Raw genomic sequence first — 19,046 nt, forward strand, 5'->3', positions numbered from 1 at the left:
CTTTGCAAACCACGTTATTTGTACAAACCGTACAAATCTTATTCAACAAATCATAATTTTTTATTTTGTTTATTTTTTTGTAATTATGAGAGGTTGATTAATAATTTTTATTGTGGAGGGTGTTAATCATGTATATTATCATCTTCATTTTTTTAATTTTAGAGAAATACATGAAACGGTTTCATTAAAATTTCATTAAGTATTATATCAAACAATTTCATAACCATATATTAAACAACTTCATTAGAAAAATATTATATGAAACAATTTCACAAGATTAAACAATTTCATGAAAAAATTTCATAAGATTAAACAATAAAATCGACGGATAAGGATGGTTTGCATGGTTTGTACAAATTGGATAGTTTGCATTTTATATATATATATATATATATATATATATATATATATATTGAAAATTAGGGGCTTTCAAACCTATATATGGTGATGCTTTTTTCCATACCCTTTGTGTGACCCCATAGCAAGGGGGAATGAAAGTTGCCATACATTTAGATTTATAATAATATTGATTTTTGTAAGACTAAGCTAATAACTCAATCATATAGAAGATATCGTGAAGATGTAGGTGTTAGGGTTTATAAATTGACATCAGGTATCGGGAACCCGATATACCCGTCTCGACGAGGCCGACGGTTCCCCACAAAACCGAGGACCGAGGATAGGATGGGGCTAGGGTAGGGCAATGCGATCCCCATCCCGTCTATTAAATATTTATTATTAAATAAATTGTTTATAAAAAATTAGATTTAATATATTTTTGATTTAAAAGCATTATTTTGTCATTTCTTGTATACTTTTTTTTTTCTTTTTTGATCTGTCTTTTTTTAGATCAAAAAATATGGAAAGCTAAAAGCGTTTGATCAAACAATTACATATAATGTTGTGATTTTTTCGCATACGAATATTTGATACACCATAAAAGCAAAATTTTAGAAATATATGAGATTTAAACATGGATCGTTTTGAATTGAGTTTCGTGTTTAACACATTTGATTTAAAATACTTCACATTAATGGGAAAAACCTTATGGGGATGTGATCATATTCCCCAGCTGAGACGAGAATAGAGATAATTGATAATTGCTATTACCCAACTGAAGAGGATCTCGAATTTGTAGAAAAATCAATTGTCAGTTTTAAATGTGTGCTTTATAGTTTATCTGAAACATATAATACTAAATTACGTAAAGATAAAACACAATTTGACGCTTTAGGTAAATGGAAAGCGAAAGAGCCAATTTACTAATATTGTGAGCGTAAAGAGTAAAGGGAAAAGTATTGCACTAACACTTTATAGTAATACAGTCTCACAAATACCGAACGTCAAAAAACTAGTAGTGACCACAATTAATTGCATATCATATTGATTCTAACTTTTTTTAAGGTTATTTATTGTTGACGATTTTAATCACCTGGATATCTTGGCATGATGGAAAGAAAACGAAAGCCAGTTTTCGATTCTCATCACCATGGCAAAACACCTACTACTAACTAGGAGTGCTCATGGGTTGAGTTGATCGAGTTGAGGACATTTTAACAACTCAATCCAATGTTTGCGGTTTGAGAAATCTTAACGCAACCCAACACAAACCAAAGTGCAACCCAACCCAACCTAAACCGTACGGGTTGGTCGGGTTGGTTGGGTTGATACTTTGGTACATTAATATATTTTCTTAACTTTGAATACGTATTTTAATAGGTTATTTCTCTACTCATAATTTCTTTTTCATCGTCAACCATTTGATACAACTTATTCGTACGTCTTAAATCTTACATATATCACATTCAACTAATTTTCTCACTTTACATATATATGTTCACAGTTACTGAACATATATACGAATGAGTTATATAGAGATGGAGAATAGATTAAAAATATATGTATATAAAGAGTATATATGATAATGTAATTTTCTAATGTACATGTTAATAAAAACTCAACAATCATACTAAATCCAACAAATAAAAGGATATCGGGTTCATCGGGTTGAGTTGAGTTTAAATAATAGTAATCCAATATCAACTCAATACCTACGTTTCGAAGATTTTACAACTGGAGTAGATATCAGGTTGCTTCGAGTTGAGTTATTTTGCATTAGGTTTGGTTGGGTTGGGTTGGGTTGGTCGAGTTTTTGAGCACCCCTACTACTAACACAACCGCTTTGGAATCTACCTTTTCTTTTGGTAGTAGGGTGTGTTTGGAACGAATGAAGCACTTACACTTGAATATGCTTGAGGTTTGCATTTTCCTCAACGATTATTTGGATGACTACGATCAAATTCAAGACACTTCTTCCATAAAGAAAGAACTTGCTTGTGTCGAAGAGGAATAACGGACGAAGAAGGAATCACATACTCCGAAAGTCCAACATTAACATGGGATGGCATAGCATCGGGTCCCCAAACTTCTGTTTATAGTTAAAGATTGGACTTTGTTTTTTTTCCCACGCCTTGTGGTCTATCAGTAAAGATAACTTTTTTTTTGGCATGATAAGTAATTAGATTCTCCTCTGTAAGTAGACAACACTACTCAGCCTCATATCTGTCAAAGTGGGAAGGTAAAGATGGAAGAGTTAGCAAGATTCTGCTTGGTAAACAGGTCAATTATTCAGGGTGGTTAGTGACTGTCGTGAGCCATTTACTTGGATTATATCGATGTAGATTGCCTCACAGAATATCAGCAGAACTTTTCCAAACATTTGTAATTCGTGAACTAATTAAAAAACATCTTGCTTCGAACATAGAAGTTACTAAGAGTAAAATTTGGAGAGAAAAAAAAAACGATTATATCGAAAATACTTCAGATAATCCTAGATGACCATCATGTATTGCTCGAATAAATAAAAGCTTATTTGATTGAAGTATATTTCATTGTTTAATTTAGAGTAAATTACGTTTTCAGTCCCTATGGTTTGTTGAAAAGTTCTATTTTCATCCTTATGGTTTTGAAATTATGATTTTCATCCTTATGGTTTTGAAATTATGATTTTCATTCCGATGGTTTAAAATTTATTACTCTTTTTGTTCTTATGATTTGAAATTTATTGCTTTTTTTGTCTCTATGTATACAATTCATTTCTACTTTAGTCCTTTATACTTAAATGTAGTGTTTTGCTCTTATAGACGAAAATAAAATTGAATTACAAATCATAGGGATGAAAATCGAAATTTCAAAACCGCAAGGACGAAATCTACAATTTTTAACAAAACACAAAGACGAAAAACGTAATTTACTCTTTTATTTATTAAATATTAATTATAATGTATTTATTATTTATATATAATAAGAAATTGACCATCGGTAACCAATTATCTATCGGTTACATCACTTAAGATAAGTACATTTTTTCATCCAAAACCGACTACAACCACTGTGCCAGTGATCATAACCGGGCCCAACTAGTTACTCGGTTTCATGTCTATTAATAACTTATTTAACGAAGCTTTTTCAATGAGCTAACATATGGTTGACATATCCCATCATGTTCCACGTACCAAATTTACAATTTTTTTTTAAATATATAATATTTATATATGGCAAATGCAACAAATAAACTCGCATACCCTTCTCACTTTTGGTGAGGTTTGAATCCCTGACTTATTAGAAGACCAAAGGCTACAATACCGCTAGTAAAAAGAAGTTTGGTCCAAATTCACAAAGCTGCCAACCAAAATCCAGCATTCTTATTTAATTCCAATGGGAGACTCCCTTGACACCATGCTACAAAACACCCTCTTTTGCCACAACAGAATCACCACCTGATTTGCAAATAAATTGCAAAACTTTCACTAAATTACACCAAATAAAAACCAGTAAAACATTTTTCTTCCCAACCCAAGAGGCTAACATGAACTGTTGATATCCGGTGATCCGATCAGCATTTTTACGATATCGGCGGTTCTGGTTCCTTGACAACTTCATCAGCAGCCGCTTTAATGGGCTCAAAATAAATGCCATTTTGGCCTAGAGTCGCACACAGCTCGAATTTTCCAGCCGTAAGTGATTCATAATCTTCACTTGAAATTGTTCTTTGCAGGACCGAATACGCACAGTAGTCTACTTCGCACACTCTCAAATTTTCTTGTGCATATGCAGAAACCGAGACCCCAACGCCTTCCCCTGCATTAGAAATTCTAACATTATAAGGCGCTCGTTTTTTTACATGTAACAACTAACTTTCTCTCTTTCACACATCGGTGTTTTCATGGAAACAATTTCTATGGTCTGAGCTAGAGGTTAGTTCTGCTTACATCTTACCTCAATATTGCGATATATCGTCGATATATCGGCGATATATCGGATATCGCTCGAAAAAAAAATATCGGAACTCAAATATCAGTCAAAATATCGGGAACGATATTATCGGCGATATTTTCCGATATTTAGCGATTTTTAGCGATATTTTGAGGTAAAAATCGGTTTGATATACCGATTTTATAAGGTTTAAAATTTGGGCTGATAACTTATTTTGTTATTTCATGGGCCTAATTTTTTGGGCTGATAACTTAAATTTGTTATTCCATATGCCTAATTTTTTGGGCTGATAATTAAAYTAGGTCTGAATCTTAAAATAGTTCCACAACGTCTTCTTCTTTCTTTAGACTTCGACTTCTTCACGTTCAACTTCAGAGTCTCGACTTCTTCTTCACACTTCGACTTCAACTTCAGTCTTCAGACTTCGACTTCTTCTTCTTCACACTTCGACTTCAACTTCAGTCTTCAGACTTCGACTTCGACTTCTTCTTCAGACTTCGACTTCGACTTCAAGTCTTCAACTTCGACTTCTCGGTCTCTCTTCTCGATCTCTTCAGACTTTGAAACTATATTTCTAAACTCTAATTAATGCATATTATATATATAATTCTAAGAAATATTATGTTAACCGCTATTTCCGATATATCACCGATATATTACCGATATAACCGATATATCGAATATCGGTCCTGACCGATATTTCGTATTCTGACCGATATAACAGCATAGCTTACCTGAAGGGTGGGATATGCTAGATTCATTTGGTTTTCTATGTAACAACTATCTCTCTCTCTCTCTCTCTCTCTCTCTCTCTCTCTCTCACACTCTTTTTATATTTGGTGGGTTCTCATGAAAACAACCTCTCTATTCTTTGAGGGTACATCTTACCCCCCATCCCCACCTTTGGATGCTTTTCTAAATGTAAATACTTTCTCTTTTTCACACACATTCCACATGACGGGGGTCTTCACATGGAAAAAGTTGCTCTATTCTTTGGGGTAGAGGTTAAATTTGCATCTTACACCTTTGGATGGGATATACAGGCTTGATTTGGTTTTTTAAATGTAAAAACTAACTCTCCCTCCACATTTTTTACATGTCGAGGGTCTTCATAGAAACAATCCCTCTATTATTTGAGATAGTGGTCAAGTTTGCATACATCTTACCCCTTGTTCCATCTCTCGGGTGGGATAACTAGGATGGTTTTGTTTTTAATTTTTTATTTCCTGATTAACCTGGATATCCAACCCGCTATGCGAAGCGACTAATCTGCTTGCAAATAGCCCGGAGTCACCGCATTTGAACCTCCATGGCCACAAGGGGATTTTTATTCCTCCTTGGAGCCAAGCTCAAACCCATCAGGCACCATCCTTGTCGATCAATGTTGTAGGCAAATAGTCCTACTAGTATAGTCAAGAGGTTAGAGGGAGGGAGCTTGTTCAGATGTCGAGAACTCGAATATTGAAAGTGAAATATTGTAAGACACTTGTTTTTTAATGTAACACAATAAGAAAATCTACTTGATTGTTATTAAACAAAACCAAACAAATCCAGTATATCTCACTCAAAAGCAAGATCAGGGGAGGTGGGATTTATACTGACCTGTCCTGGCCTCTACGTTAAAGTGTAGAGCAGTTATTTCCGGGAAAATCTTTGAGTTGTGCAAAAGTGAGTGAAAAGGAAAAGAAAAAAGACTAGTAAATAGTAAGTGCGCTAGGGGTTGGAGCTCTAGATGTTGGAGCATAATTACAATAACTTACATGTCCGAGTTTGAATCCTACACTCGTGTATGGTGACTTGGGGGTCCAGAAAAAAGAACATCTTAGCATGAAACTCAAATTGAGGAACGAGAAACTAACACTTACCATGTGTAACAAGCAACAAGTTTTCGGTAGGATATTTATCCGCAAGGGTCTTGATAATGTTCTTGTACCTGTCTCTAGCGCTCTCTATTGACTCTTCCCACTTTGGCAGCTGATAGCGTTTATCGTCAAATAAATAGTGTTAGTAGAACAACAGTTCTGAAATTTCTCATCTATCTACTACATTCTCAATTGAAAGTGGTGAGAGATTTGTGGTCTTATAACCTCTTTGTAAACTCGTTCTACACTTGAATCCACTGATCCTTCTGGTAGAACTGCTTCACATTCTGAAATATTGAAGGCAAAGTCTCCATCTTTAGGTGCATTCTCAGCCCGTATGGCTCGCTTGTTCAGCATTTCACATAGACCATACTCAACAGACACCTGCAACACGTCAAAATGTCAAACCAGGAGGTGGGGTGGGGTGGGGTGGGTTGGGTTGGGTTGAGAGAGTGGGTGTTTAGATTCTTAACTCTTTTCTAATACATGCAATAACAAAGAAAGGTGTCACTAAATGAAATGTCTATCTCTATTGCATCAAGTAGAGATGTATAATGTATATGACCTGAGTCAAGCCTCAGCTAGTCTGGCTTGTGACTTGCCAAGCCTGAAAAGTTAAGGCTCGTGTTCGTATACTTTTGGTATCTATGAGCTTGTATTATTCGGTTTCTATGAGCTTGTATACAACCAAAAATAAGAACTTAAATAAATTTAAAAAAAAGAATCATGTCAAGAAATTAAAGGTTTCTAAGAGGCTAACACAATTGAGCTAAATAGATATAAACTAGTGATTGGATATCCCCATTCAGGGCCATTTAAGTGGCCACCTACACGTTAAATATCCTCTCACCCCTTTGATTAGTTAGTGCCACTTAATTGGCCTGCTAGATGTTAGGCATCCTTACTGCTTCAATAGCAAATACTTGATTAATTAAGCATTTTAAAAGATGATATGGGAATAATCAATTTTTCTCAACTTGTGTTCATCAATTTGCTTTTTTTCAGCTAGAAGGTAACATCCCAATCCTTTTTGAGTAATTGTCACGATGGAAACAGTGAAGATGGTCATTTAGAATAGTAATACTTACCAAGGATTAAATTCTACATATTTAAGTCAACAGCTTCCATATCTGATTAAATATCAGTTTAATTCCCACTTAAGATAGCAATCATTAGAAGATCACTTAAATACTTAGTTTCACTTAATGTTTTCTAGGGGGTGTCAATATAAATTAATCGCGACTCAAATTGACTCGGTGGGTCCGGCTTATTTGAATTTGCTGAGTTGTCGAGCCTGACCCACACTATGCTCAAGCTCGGGTCCAATAGTCAAACCGTGAGCTAGGATAGATCTTATCTCATGCCCCACAATCTCTATTTTTTCCACACGTTACAAAGATAAGACATATATAATGAGTTCAATTGTTCCAAGCCCAAAGCATGGTGTGATAGTTCCTAGGAACTTAGAACACCACATGATAGACTTCTTCTATTCGACATCAAGGGCAAGGAGGGATGGACACTTTTCTAAGAACATCAATGATGGCTGCTAGATCACAACTAACTACTTTATGTTAAAAAGATTCAAGAAACCATATCCGAGAAGGTTGAAAATTTTGTCAACATATCCTTGTTAGCTCACCAAGGATACTCTAGGGTGGAGTTCAATTCTAGGTTACCATCAAAGAGTCTCTCTTATTTGAACATGTTCAATCAAACAACTAATTACTGTAATTACTCTTTAATGTTAAGCTTAATGAAAACTTCAAGCCTCTAATCAATGAACAAAACGTCCAACTGTATCAAGCTCATAGATCCCTTCTAAGCATTAACCTAAAAACTGACCACAAATTCACCTTGATCATCAGGATCACAATCTTCTAACAGTTAACACTTTATTCGATCTCAAAACTGAGAAAACTATAAGCAAATAAAACAAGCAAAGATTGAAATTAAGGATCAGAATCATCTCCTTTGTGCATATCAGTCACTTATATATATGAAGACATTGGGCCCAATTCTGTTAGATGATGCACATCAGGTGCAATCCATGATTCTGTTAGCCTTTTGTTTACAAAAACAATCGATATTAAGAAAAACGAAATCAAATAATAATAATATGAAAAACAAGTGATGAGAATACGACCTTGAGCTTAGAAGGATCGATGACAACACCGTCGGCAGAGGTCTTGTGAGTCACATCATCATTAACGGCACAGAGAGCATGAATAACCTCAGATGCGGTCTGAAGGCACCGGAGAAACGGTGATACAAAGACACGATGGATCGGAAAAGTTAGGTTGTTGAATTTCTTACCGGTACAGAATGCCCTAACCTTACCCTCGAAGACCAAAGGTGGATCCCATGGCCTAGCAGCCTTCTCCGTCCATAGTGGCTCGAAGTTGTCAATCCGGTCCGCATGGCGCATGACGACGACATTCTGATGAGTCCGTTGGCCGGGATCCATGGTTGGTTAAAGTATCCTGTGAAGAGTGAAAGAATGTTGGGTTTTTATAGGTGAAGAAATCGTTGGCTTCACGTGCTTCCTTGCAGTTTCCGGTAGACAACATGGAATCTTCCTCAGACATTGCCAACGACTGCGTGACAACCACGTGTTTTTTTTTTTTTTCTTTTTCCTCTCTATTGATTTTTTTTAATATAAAAAAAGATCTGAACCCTTGTCATTTTTAATCTTATGTCTATCTATGAATTGTATTTTAAAAGGTCAGACAAATACCTAATATTAACAAAATATACCAAAACATTTGTTTGGTTTTTCATACAATGGCTAATACTTTGCTGCTTACATCATCTGTAGGTATTGAAATTCTATTATCAATTCCATTTTTTATCTATAAAGAAAGAATAAGCTCGAGTCAATGGTAAAAATTATGTATAGCTAAATATAGCTAACAAGTTTATTGAGAACATGATATATTGTCGAGTGCATTATGTTAAGTATAATAATACGCTAATTGTACTTAGATAGGGATTTTTAGCTCCCACCACCTCTTTGTCATCATTCTTCTGACGAAATGGATTTTTTTTCCTTTACACCATATACATGTAATATATAACATATACACATATTATCCTTCATAATATCACATCTCTCTCTCTCACACACACACACATATATATATATATATATATATACTATATTATAAAGCATTTGACAAAAACTCTTAAAAATTATTTTTTATGTATAAAGTACTGTTTATTAATGCATATTACTTAAAACTCAAGATTGCAAGTAGATTGTGCGTAAGTACAACTTATTAAAGCTCCATATCTGAATTCGTGTAACTAACTGTAGATAAACATAATCAAATACATGATAAATATCTCATTTTAAATATAATTAGAATAATCATTGAATTCTAACGAAATACTTAATTATTATTTTTATAAAATATTGTATTATTATATCAAAAATAGTTGATTTGATATTAACATTGATATATTTATTACAAATTTTTATGATATTTTCAAATTTATATTTTATTCAAAAATAAAATCATTATTGCTTTCTTAAAAACACATAAAATCGTATTATAACATCGACATAGACAAATAATAAAATAGAACATTAAAATTAAGATGTGTCTTGTTGCATTGCGCGAATACCCTTTTAGTATGTATATATATATATATATATATGAATAAAATATATTTTTATACATAGCATGCATCCCATGGTAGAGCACATAAAGTTCACCTATTAGCGCTGGGTAAATCTGAAATCAATCTTGGAGCGATACCTTCGAAACCTCTTACATATCATATCATACCTACGAGGGTATCTACCATTACATTCATTCATAAACTCCCAATCATCCACCCTAACATGATCTGATTCACCTAAATTGGAACATCATATTGATAATCCCAACACTGAACACGTTATAAAACCTAATAATTTCTCCTACTTCCAGAAGATTTTAGGCTGTACGAAGGCTCTCTTCCACATTCTTATGTCACTATGAACTTCTTCAAGTTGGTTAGCTCTTTTTGCATCCTCTCAACTTGTGTGCACAAAGCAGCTAGCTCGTTCTGTATAATGCCTCGAAGACTCTCAACTTCTCGGCAAAACTCTGTCTTGATAATACCAAACGTGGTCATGACATCTTCTTGGACATCCATGTCGTTCGTTTCCAAGACTCCAAGTTGCTAGTGAATGTCTTCAAGATGATGATCAAGGTCATTGATCCTTCTTGTTAAATCTTCGGTGGACTTCTTCACATCAACAACTCTAGGATTCAGGCTGGCCATCAATTCCTTTTATCACCTTCAGCTCTTATATTGAGTGCTGGCCCCTTATGATGAGACTACTCCCGTCCCTAGGTCTCCTCATAAATCTTAATATTTGAATCCATGTACGTTGTTCGCCGTCGCCTCGAACCTGACTCGGATACCAATTGTCAGAGAGTTGTCTTAGCAAGCTTGTGTGCAACTTTAGTTCTCAAACTAAGTCAATCAAACTAAAGTGATATCAAACAACAATGCTAGGAAGATTGGTGGAACTGACAGAAAAGTTTCACAAAGATAAATTTATCCACCTACAACTATTTCTCTATTTTGAAAATTGCAACCTTAATTATATCAGTAAAATTTCTCTATTTTGAAAATTGCAACCTTAATTATATCAGTAAAANATTTCTCTATTTTGAAAATTGCAACCTTAATTATATCAGTAAAATTTCTCTATTTTGAAAATTGCAACCTTAATTATATCAGTAAAACATTTAAACCTCCAACAAATTAAAAAAAAATAAACTGTAATTTCTAACAATGTTTTAAACAAAAAATGTATAAAAAATGAAGGTTTCCACCAAAAATTTTATAAAATGGAAGCTTCTATCAACTATTAGTGATGATTCTTGGGAAAGCAATAGATGTAGAAAAGAGGAAACCGACCAAAACCAAGTTGTATTTTGGATAGGATGAAGTGTGGACGTCAATTGTTTTACTTGCTTTTGAGAAAGAAATAAATATTAATGGAATATTAAATCACAGAATAATCAAATAAATTTATCCAGTTCTTTTGTATATATTGTGATAATCGTGAGAACTTTTATCTTAAGATATTATTTCATATGATTTTTTCTCATTTCAAGATTATCATGATTTTATAGGTTCTCAAAAGAAGTTACCTTATATATATGTGGAGACCTTTTAAGAACTCTTAAAATTATGAAATCTTTGAGAACTACTGTATCATGTGCTATTTCATATGATTTTTTCATCTATGAATAGAATTTAATGTAGTAATCAACATATATATTTGTTTCATGGGTACTCGGTTCATGATACATATGAAACAAACTCAATGAGAAACAAATATATGTTAATCAATACATTAAATACTATACTTTGATAGAAAGATATCATATGAAACAAAACCTTAAGGTATATTAAATTCTCAGACTTTTTAATTCATGAAATTATTTGTTCCAATTTAGACCATAAAAACTAGTTGAAAATAAAATATAATATATATTTAAAACTCTCCTTTTTATTTTTTCTCTGACCCCCCACTCTCTATAATATACATGTATACGCATAATTGAATGTGCATACAAGATAAACACATTATGAACATGTTCTTATAATATTTTTATAGTTTGTGAGCACATTACGAAAACACTTTAAATCTACGAAATTTGATATAACTTGAGAATATATTGTGAACACCAATTAAATCAGTAAAAGTAAATCTAAATCTACTACTTTATGAACACTATGTGAATCTTGTGAATACTGTAGCAAAAAAAAATTCTTAAGCTTGTTTACATTGTGTTCACTTTATGTGCAGTTTTAATTGTGTATGAATATTATGAAGAGAGAAAGAGAAGTATGAAATTTCTTAAAAAGTGCATTAATTTTTATTTGAATAATGATAATTATCTTCTTGATTAATACCATTAATTATTTTAAATTAATGACTTAAGATGTATATTTAACAAATTTTATAGTTTTCAAATGATTAACACGGGCATATATATGTAGAGAGAGGGGAGAAGGATCATGGGAGAAGATAAACATTTTGGGAGAAGGTGAGAAGTTTCAATATCATACATGATTACACTTCTTTAGGTGTGTTTAATCATATATGATTAAACGTCTATATGTTGTCAATGTAACATGTGTTTAAATCATATATGATATTTATATTCTTGCATATTTACAAAATATTACTGTTTGAATATATATATATATATATATATATATATATATATATGTGTGTGTATGGGGGGGGGGGGTTATTTATTGTTTACTTCGTTAGATTTTTGATGATTTTTTCTTTTAATTAACGGTGTATCAATGTGATGCTATGTGATATAAGATTTTATTTTAAACAAAAACAAAAATGTTAACACAACTTCTCGTTGAAAAATTAAATCCGAAATTTATGTTTGGAAAATAAAAATAAAAATTACAATTGGTTGAACATGTTTTTCTTGATTAATAAACATTAATATCTAACAAATTTTAGAGTTCTTAAATGACTAGATCCCCCTCTTCACACACATACACACACATGTATATATATATATATATATATGTGTGTGTGTGTGTGTGTGTGTGTGTGTGTGTATAGAGAGAAAGGAAAATTCAAATGCAAACTCAATTTTCATTGTAAACGCGGGGATTGATCTCGGTCTTTCATTTTATTTGATCCAATAACTCATATTAAATATAGTTTCAATTAAAACTATTAATTAAGATAATTAGGGATAAATATATATGTATATATAATTTCAATCTGCACCAACCTTTTTTGACTTTTTATTTTCTTTTTTAATTAATTTTTTTTTACCTACTTAAAAGTCTAAAGTCAATTATCTTAAAAATTATTAATATTTTAATCAAACAAATTACATTAAAAAAATTCATGCTCTTCAATATAATATCTATCTTTTTATAGATTTTTTTCGTTTTAACTGTTTTTTTACGTGAAATGATATATATTCATCATGAAAATTTATGTACGTTCAAATGAGTACAACAACTCGACACCGTAAGTCTGTAACTCGACATCACCTTCAAGACTTTATTCAACATCGTAAGGCACCACGTTCTTCATTACCGTAACCCAACATCCATCGAGACCGATCGAGAACCCATCGAGACCGAGCAAGAACTTATCGAGACCGAGCGAGAACCTACCGAGACTGATCATGAATGGTTGAGAATCCATCCATTAACTTAGTATATGTTTATATGTGTTAAACCATAACCTACCACATTTATTTTCCATCGAGAACCTATCAATTGATTTATCATTTCTATGTGTATAAAACCATAGACTATCATTTTCATATTTTATCGAGAAGGATCAAGACCAATCAAGAACACATCAAGATCAATCGACAACCTATTGGGACCGATTGACACCAATCGAGGTTAATCAAGAACCTATCCATTGACTTGTGTGTGATTGTTTGTGTAAAACCATAACCTAATCGGGAAATCAATCGAGACGATTCAGAAACTCACCCAGATCAATCGAGAACCCAATAAAGAAAAAGAAAGAAAAAATAAAGTATGTAGAGTTGAAACTATGATATATTCATGATGAATAATATGTGTATGCATGAAAAATATTATGATGTAAATTAATATTTATGATAAATATCATACTAATATAAATACTAGAGAGTTATTGTATACACGTAATCATACATAAATATTCATGATGAATAATATGTATATTCATTATGAATGTTACAGTGAAAATGTATATTCATGACGAATATCATATTGATGTATGAATGTTAAAAAATTGTTATATACAGGTAAACATATATAAATATTCATGATGAATTGTATGTATCATATTGATGTGTTGGTCCATTGAGGGTCTACAAGAATAGTAAAACAATTTGTAGAAGGGGGGATGAATACAAACATAATTTTTCAAATTTAAAATATATATTGATAAAGAAGATCAATATAGATTTTACAAGATTGTTTGCGGAAAGATAAGGTGATAAAAACTTATCTAAACAATCTTTTGTTACACACTAAATCTTAGCAATACAAGAAAAGAAATGTTGTAAAGAAGATCTTTTACTTAAGCTAGAAAATGCTTGAAGTAAGAATTAGGGTTAGAGAGTGAGTTGCGCGCACTCTGCATGGAGAAGAAACACTCCTATTTATACACAGTGCATTAACTGTCCATTTAATGCAATATGGTTGGGTTATAGTGCGTGTCAAGCCTTAAGAGGAAGGTTTGTCCTTTGCTACAGTGAATAATACAAAAAACATTATTCATGAGCAGACATCCTTACATAAAGTTGGTGGACAATAGAGTCGACTAGTCAGCTCCGTACCGTACCAACTTTCATAAGGGTATGGGTTTGTCTTTTGTGTGCATAAGGACAAGACAATAACAATCGTGCTAAGCAAGCTTCATTTGATCGCTGAATGCTGGAATGACCTGAAGGTCTCTTCATCATTCGCTGAAGTTGAGCAGTCTTCACACATATATAGACATGCTTGTAATCACTGAGTACCGCTTTAGTTCACGTACTCGCCAGTCTCTAATCTTCAGTTTCAGTCTTCGACTTTTGCTGAAGGTTCTTTGGTGTGAGTGTTGTCTTCTTGAAGTATCGCTGTTTCTGATAGATTTACAATACAAGTTCTTCAGCGATCACTGAACATGCTCAGTGAAGATCGCTGGAACTGAAAAGACAGAAACATAAATACAACGTATAAGTGAAAATGGATTATCATCAAATCACTGAGAGAGATTATCAACATGATGTATGAATACTAAAAAGTTATTTATATATGTGAACATATATATTCATGATGAATGTTATAAAGAAAACATAGATTCATGATAAATGTTATAATGAAGATGTATATTGATGATGAATGTCATAGTGATGTAAGAATATTGACAATTTGTTGAATACACGTAAAAATACATAACTATTCATGATAAATTTTATAGTAAGTTGTATATTCATGATAAATCATACTAATGTATGAATATTAGAGTTGTTGTAAACATATGAACATGCATAAATATTCATAACGAATAATATATATATGTATATATATATATATATATAATATTTGATGTGTTAAAAACATTAAAAAAATCATATCGAGATAGATGTCAAATCGAAGAGAAGAATGAAATGCTCGATTTTTTTGATATAATTTGTATATATATATATATATGTGTGTGTGTGTGTGTGTGTGTGTATGTGTGTGTGTGTAGAGGAGCGATCAAATGAAAACCGCCCTCATTTATGTAAACCATGTAAACCAATCTCATCCATCCATTTTTTTGATCAATGGTCAAGATTAGTTTAGGTTATATTAGAAAATTAAAAAAATTAAAATATAAAAATTTATTTTATAATCCCAAAAAGAGTAAAATGGTAACTTTGATAGTGGTAATATTAATGACAACCATATCATGTATATCGTAATATTAGTGAAACGAAATCATTTGTAAAATAATATATTAATTTTATGTTCAAATATTATAAAAAAATAACATTCATCATTAAAATAGGACAACAATAAAAATAAAATACACTATAATCAATTTAACATAATGAAACCTTTTGAATAATAATAAAAAATTACTACTACATTTCATGAACGAAATGGTTTTACAGTTTCATCAATACACAAATCAACGTAATGCTAGATGAGACATTTGTCATTTTCAAGTTTGCAGTAAATGGATCCGTTTCAATCTAATTATGAAATGGTTTCACTGTTATTGGTAGATGAATCTGTTTCATCGTAATAATGAAATGGTTTCACTGTTAGCTAATTACACAACATTTTCTTAGAAACCATGAAATGGTTTCACTTTTTTCAATCACCCATTTCATCGGTCAGCATGGTTTGATGAGTCATTTGTTATTTCACGCTATTGATGATGAAATTGCTTCATTTTTTGCTAATTACACAGTCTTTTTCTTATCTATTCTGAAATGGTTTGACTTTCTTCACGCACACATATCATCATGCACCATATTCATCATGCACTCATTTCATGTTGTACCCATTTCATGTTGTACTCATTTCATCATACACCCATTTTATAATCATTTGCACTTACTCCATGCACCAATTTCACCATGTATGAAACCGATTTCATCATGCACCCATTTCATAATCATTTTCACTTACTTCATACACTAATTTCACCATGTATGAAACCGGTTTCATGAATATTTTTTTTATTCTATTACTGATTTCATAGATTTATTAATCTAATAACTTACGATTTTCATAAATCTTAGCAATAATAAACCGAGACACAATATAATAAAATCCAATTTTTAATATTATAATTTCATTAAATATTTAAATATTACCATTTATAAAATTTCCTTTATTATGTTACCTTAATTAAGATTTATTAATAACTTCCATATTTAATAAAAAATAATGCACATGACCAATATACCCTTAATGATTAAATTTAATTAGAAAAAAATGAAATTTTCCTATTGGTTAAAATTAGTTTACACGATTTCTAAGAATTGCACGGTTTTCATTTGAACGTGCCTTTATGTATGTATGTATACATACATGCATACATGCATACATGCATACATGCATACATACATACATACATACATACATACAATTCAAATCAAATACAAACCTTGCATATATTCCACCTCTTACAAATCAAGCTTAATCCTTGATCTATCCTTTTCTTTTTCCTTTTTTTATTTAAAATAAAAATATTAAGGAAGGGTAATATTGTAATTGGTTTAACCAATTTTATTAAATAATATAATTTTTAATTATAGATAAAAACATAACTGTCATATTCATGAAATCGTTCTTAATTTGTTGTTAAAAAATATAATTTCAATCTCTATCGCTACTATTATGCATGCGCATGTTTGTTTGGAATTCACTTTTTGGTTTTTGAGTATTGTTCATGTCGTGGAGATGCAGAAAGACAACATCTTCAAAGAGATTCATGTCAATGACGTGTTTTCATATATTGATGCCGGAGAAAGTAATCAAAATGTTGGTAACAACATCAATAGTAGATAACAACGTTGATTTCATAGGTGATTATGGTCTTGATCAGGATTCTGGTAAGTTAAAGATATACTGTATTATTCATGGGATTTTAATCTAATCATTTCCCATGGATTTCATTTCATTTCTACATATGTGCATATATGCAACTTTTAATCAAAAATGAAGTTTATTAAGGTTAGATAGAGTTACATTTCAGTTGGTTTGTAAAACAGTGAAGTGATGTTGATTGGTTTTCACATACGATGTTGTGAAGATATGAATAGATGGTAGGGATATGTATTGTAAGATGAAAGTTGTTTTTGGAGTTTTTGAAGTAAGTGACGGCGAAACATACTGTATGAATGTTTTCATTGGTTCATTATTAGATGAAACATATGCTATCATATCATTTTTCATCATGGAATGTTAGAGCTTATCATATTATTGTCTTTATGCTATTTTTAACCTTTTGAAGGTGCATATGCGAATGTACATGATATACAGATACGTTACCAAGGGCAAACAGTTTTATATATGAACTAATCATATTCACTATGGTTTCACATGTGAAAGACTATTTTCCTCCTTTTAAAGATGCATATGTGAATGTACATAATATACAGATAGGTTACCTGGATAAACAAGTTTCAAATATGAACTAATCATATTTACCTTGATTTCACATATGAAAGCTATTTTCCCCTTTTCAAGATGCATATGTGAATGTACATGAAATTCAGATACAAACCTTGCCTAAACAGGAACTAATCATATTTATCATGGTTTCCCATATGCATACTTTCTATCCTATTAATTACATTAAACACCGATGGCAAATATAATAGATCTTACAACTTCATATTTGCATAATTCAATTGTACATATATGCACATTGCATTATAAGTTCATACCAACCACATTTTTTCTAATTCAGTAGCACAACAATTAATTTATGTTTGGTTTTTTCACAACAGTTGTGTCATATATGCATTACTTTATTTGGAAAATTACCTTTCATAACCTCTTCCTTTGTAACAAGTTTTTTGTTTGAAAGTGTTTTTGCGTATCCTGATTGCAACCTTTGTTGTTCAACATTGTTCCCTTCTTCATCAAGGAGAACTAGTGTCTCTTTTGTGTTTATGAATAGTGAGAAAGAAGTTTTAAGCATGATCATTTCGCTCTTCCTCCGTACTGTAAAATGTAGTATGAAAATTAGGTTAGTCGACAACTTCTATGCACAATATTTAGGGGGAAAACGCACCTCTAATTCTTTCAATTTCATTCTTTGCCGCCATGTTCATCCCATAATTCAGTGAATAAAATCTCCAGTATAACTTAGAAATACCTGGAGGGAGACCTGCAGTCCTCTGCCTTGGTCACCTGCTTTGTGAGAGATTTCAAAAAATTTAAAGATTGCTTCAACGATGGTAATCCGTATGAGAAATCCCGAGATATACGTTATGCAAAACTATTGTTGGAAAAAGGAGGTGTGGAATCCAGTGGAGATAGCTTTTCCTTATTTGAAGTTTGGTTTTCTTCTTCCTATTTTGCCCTTCCCATGCCTTTTGCTTTTTTAGTTTTAGTAACCATAAATCATACATTTACAATTCTTACCCTTATTTAATCTATACCATTAGATGAAAAAAAATAGAAAGTTAGGATTTGGATTGTAAGACGTGCAACATATGCCAGGTTGAAAGTTAGTAATTTTAGTAATTTTAAATTACAAAATTAAATAAAGAGCATTATGAGTATTTGTAAAATCCCTCTCTCCTATTTCCCTCTCCCCCCCCCCCCATCTGGACCTTTGTGAACATTGACCGCATTGTGAACACTAAGGCCCTGTTTGTTTTTACCTAAAAAGCACTTAATACCCTCTTATGTCTGAAT

The 19,046-nt window shown here is 31.9% G+C and overlaps 1 protein-coding gene across 1 annotated transcript; it reads right to left on the reverse strand.

Annotated features, from left to right (window-relative positions):
- Nucleotides 1-3,661: 3,661 nt before the first annotated feature.
- On the reverse strand, nt 3,662-8,624 carry LOC112526536. The gene is made up of 4 exons (XM_025136860.1): nt 8,284-8,624; nt 6,363-6,521; nt 6,141-6,249; nt 3,662-4,140 (listed from the first exon to the last, which is right to left on the reverse strand). The coding sequence occupies exons 1-4, from the start codon at nt 8,602-8,604 to the stop codon at nt 3,905-3,907; spliced, it is 825 nt and encodes a 274-aa protein (XP_024992628.1). The 5' UTR covers nt 8,605-8,624; the 3' UTR covers nt 3,662-3,904.
- Nucleotides 8,625-19,046: the final 10,422 nt, after the last annotated feature.

Source organism: Cynara cardunculus (assembly GCF_001531365.2).
Source record: "Cynara cardunculus var. scolymus isolate 2C chromosome LG 14, CcrdV1, whole genome shotgun sequence".
Lineage (NCBI taxonomy): Eukaryota > Viridiplantae > Streptophyta > Magnoliopsida > Asterales > Asteraceae > Cynara > Cynara cardunculus.

Bases quoted from the DNA above. Each gene is read 5' to 3' on its own strand.
- LOC112526536 (XM_025136860.1), bottom strand. From the start codon at position 8,604: ATGGATCCCGGCCAACGGACTCATCAGAATGTCGTCGTCATGCGCCAT. The intron at 6,250-6,362 runs GTTATAAGACCA...AAACGCTATCAG, and splicing joins TAGAACGAGTTTACAAAGAG to CTGCCAAAGTGGGAAGAGTC. The intron at 4,141-6,140 runs GTAAGTGTTAGT...TTTCTAATGCAG, and splicing joins CTTGTTGCTTGTTACACATG to GGGAAGGCGTTGGGGTCTCG.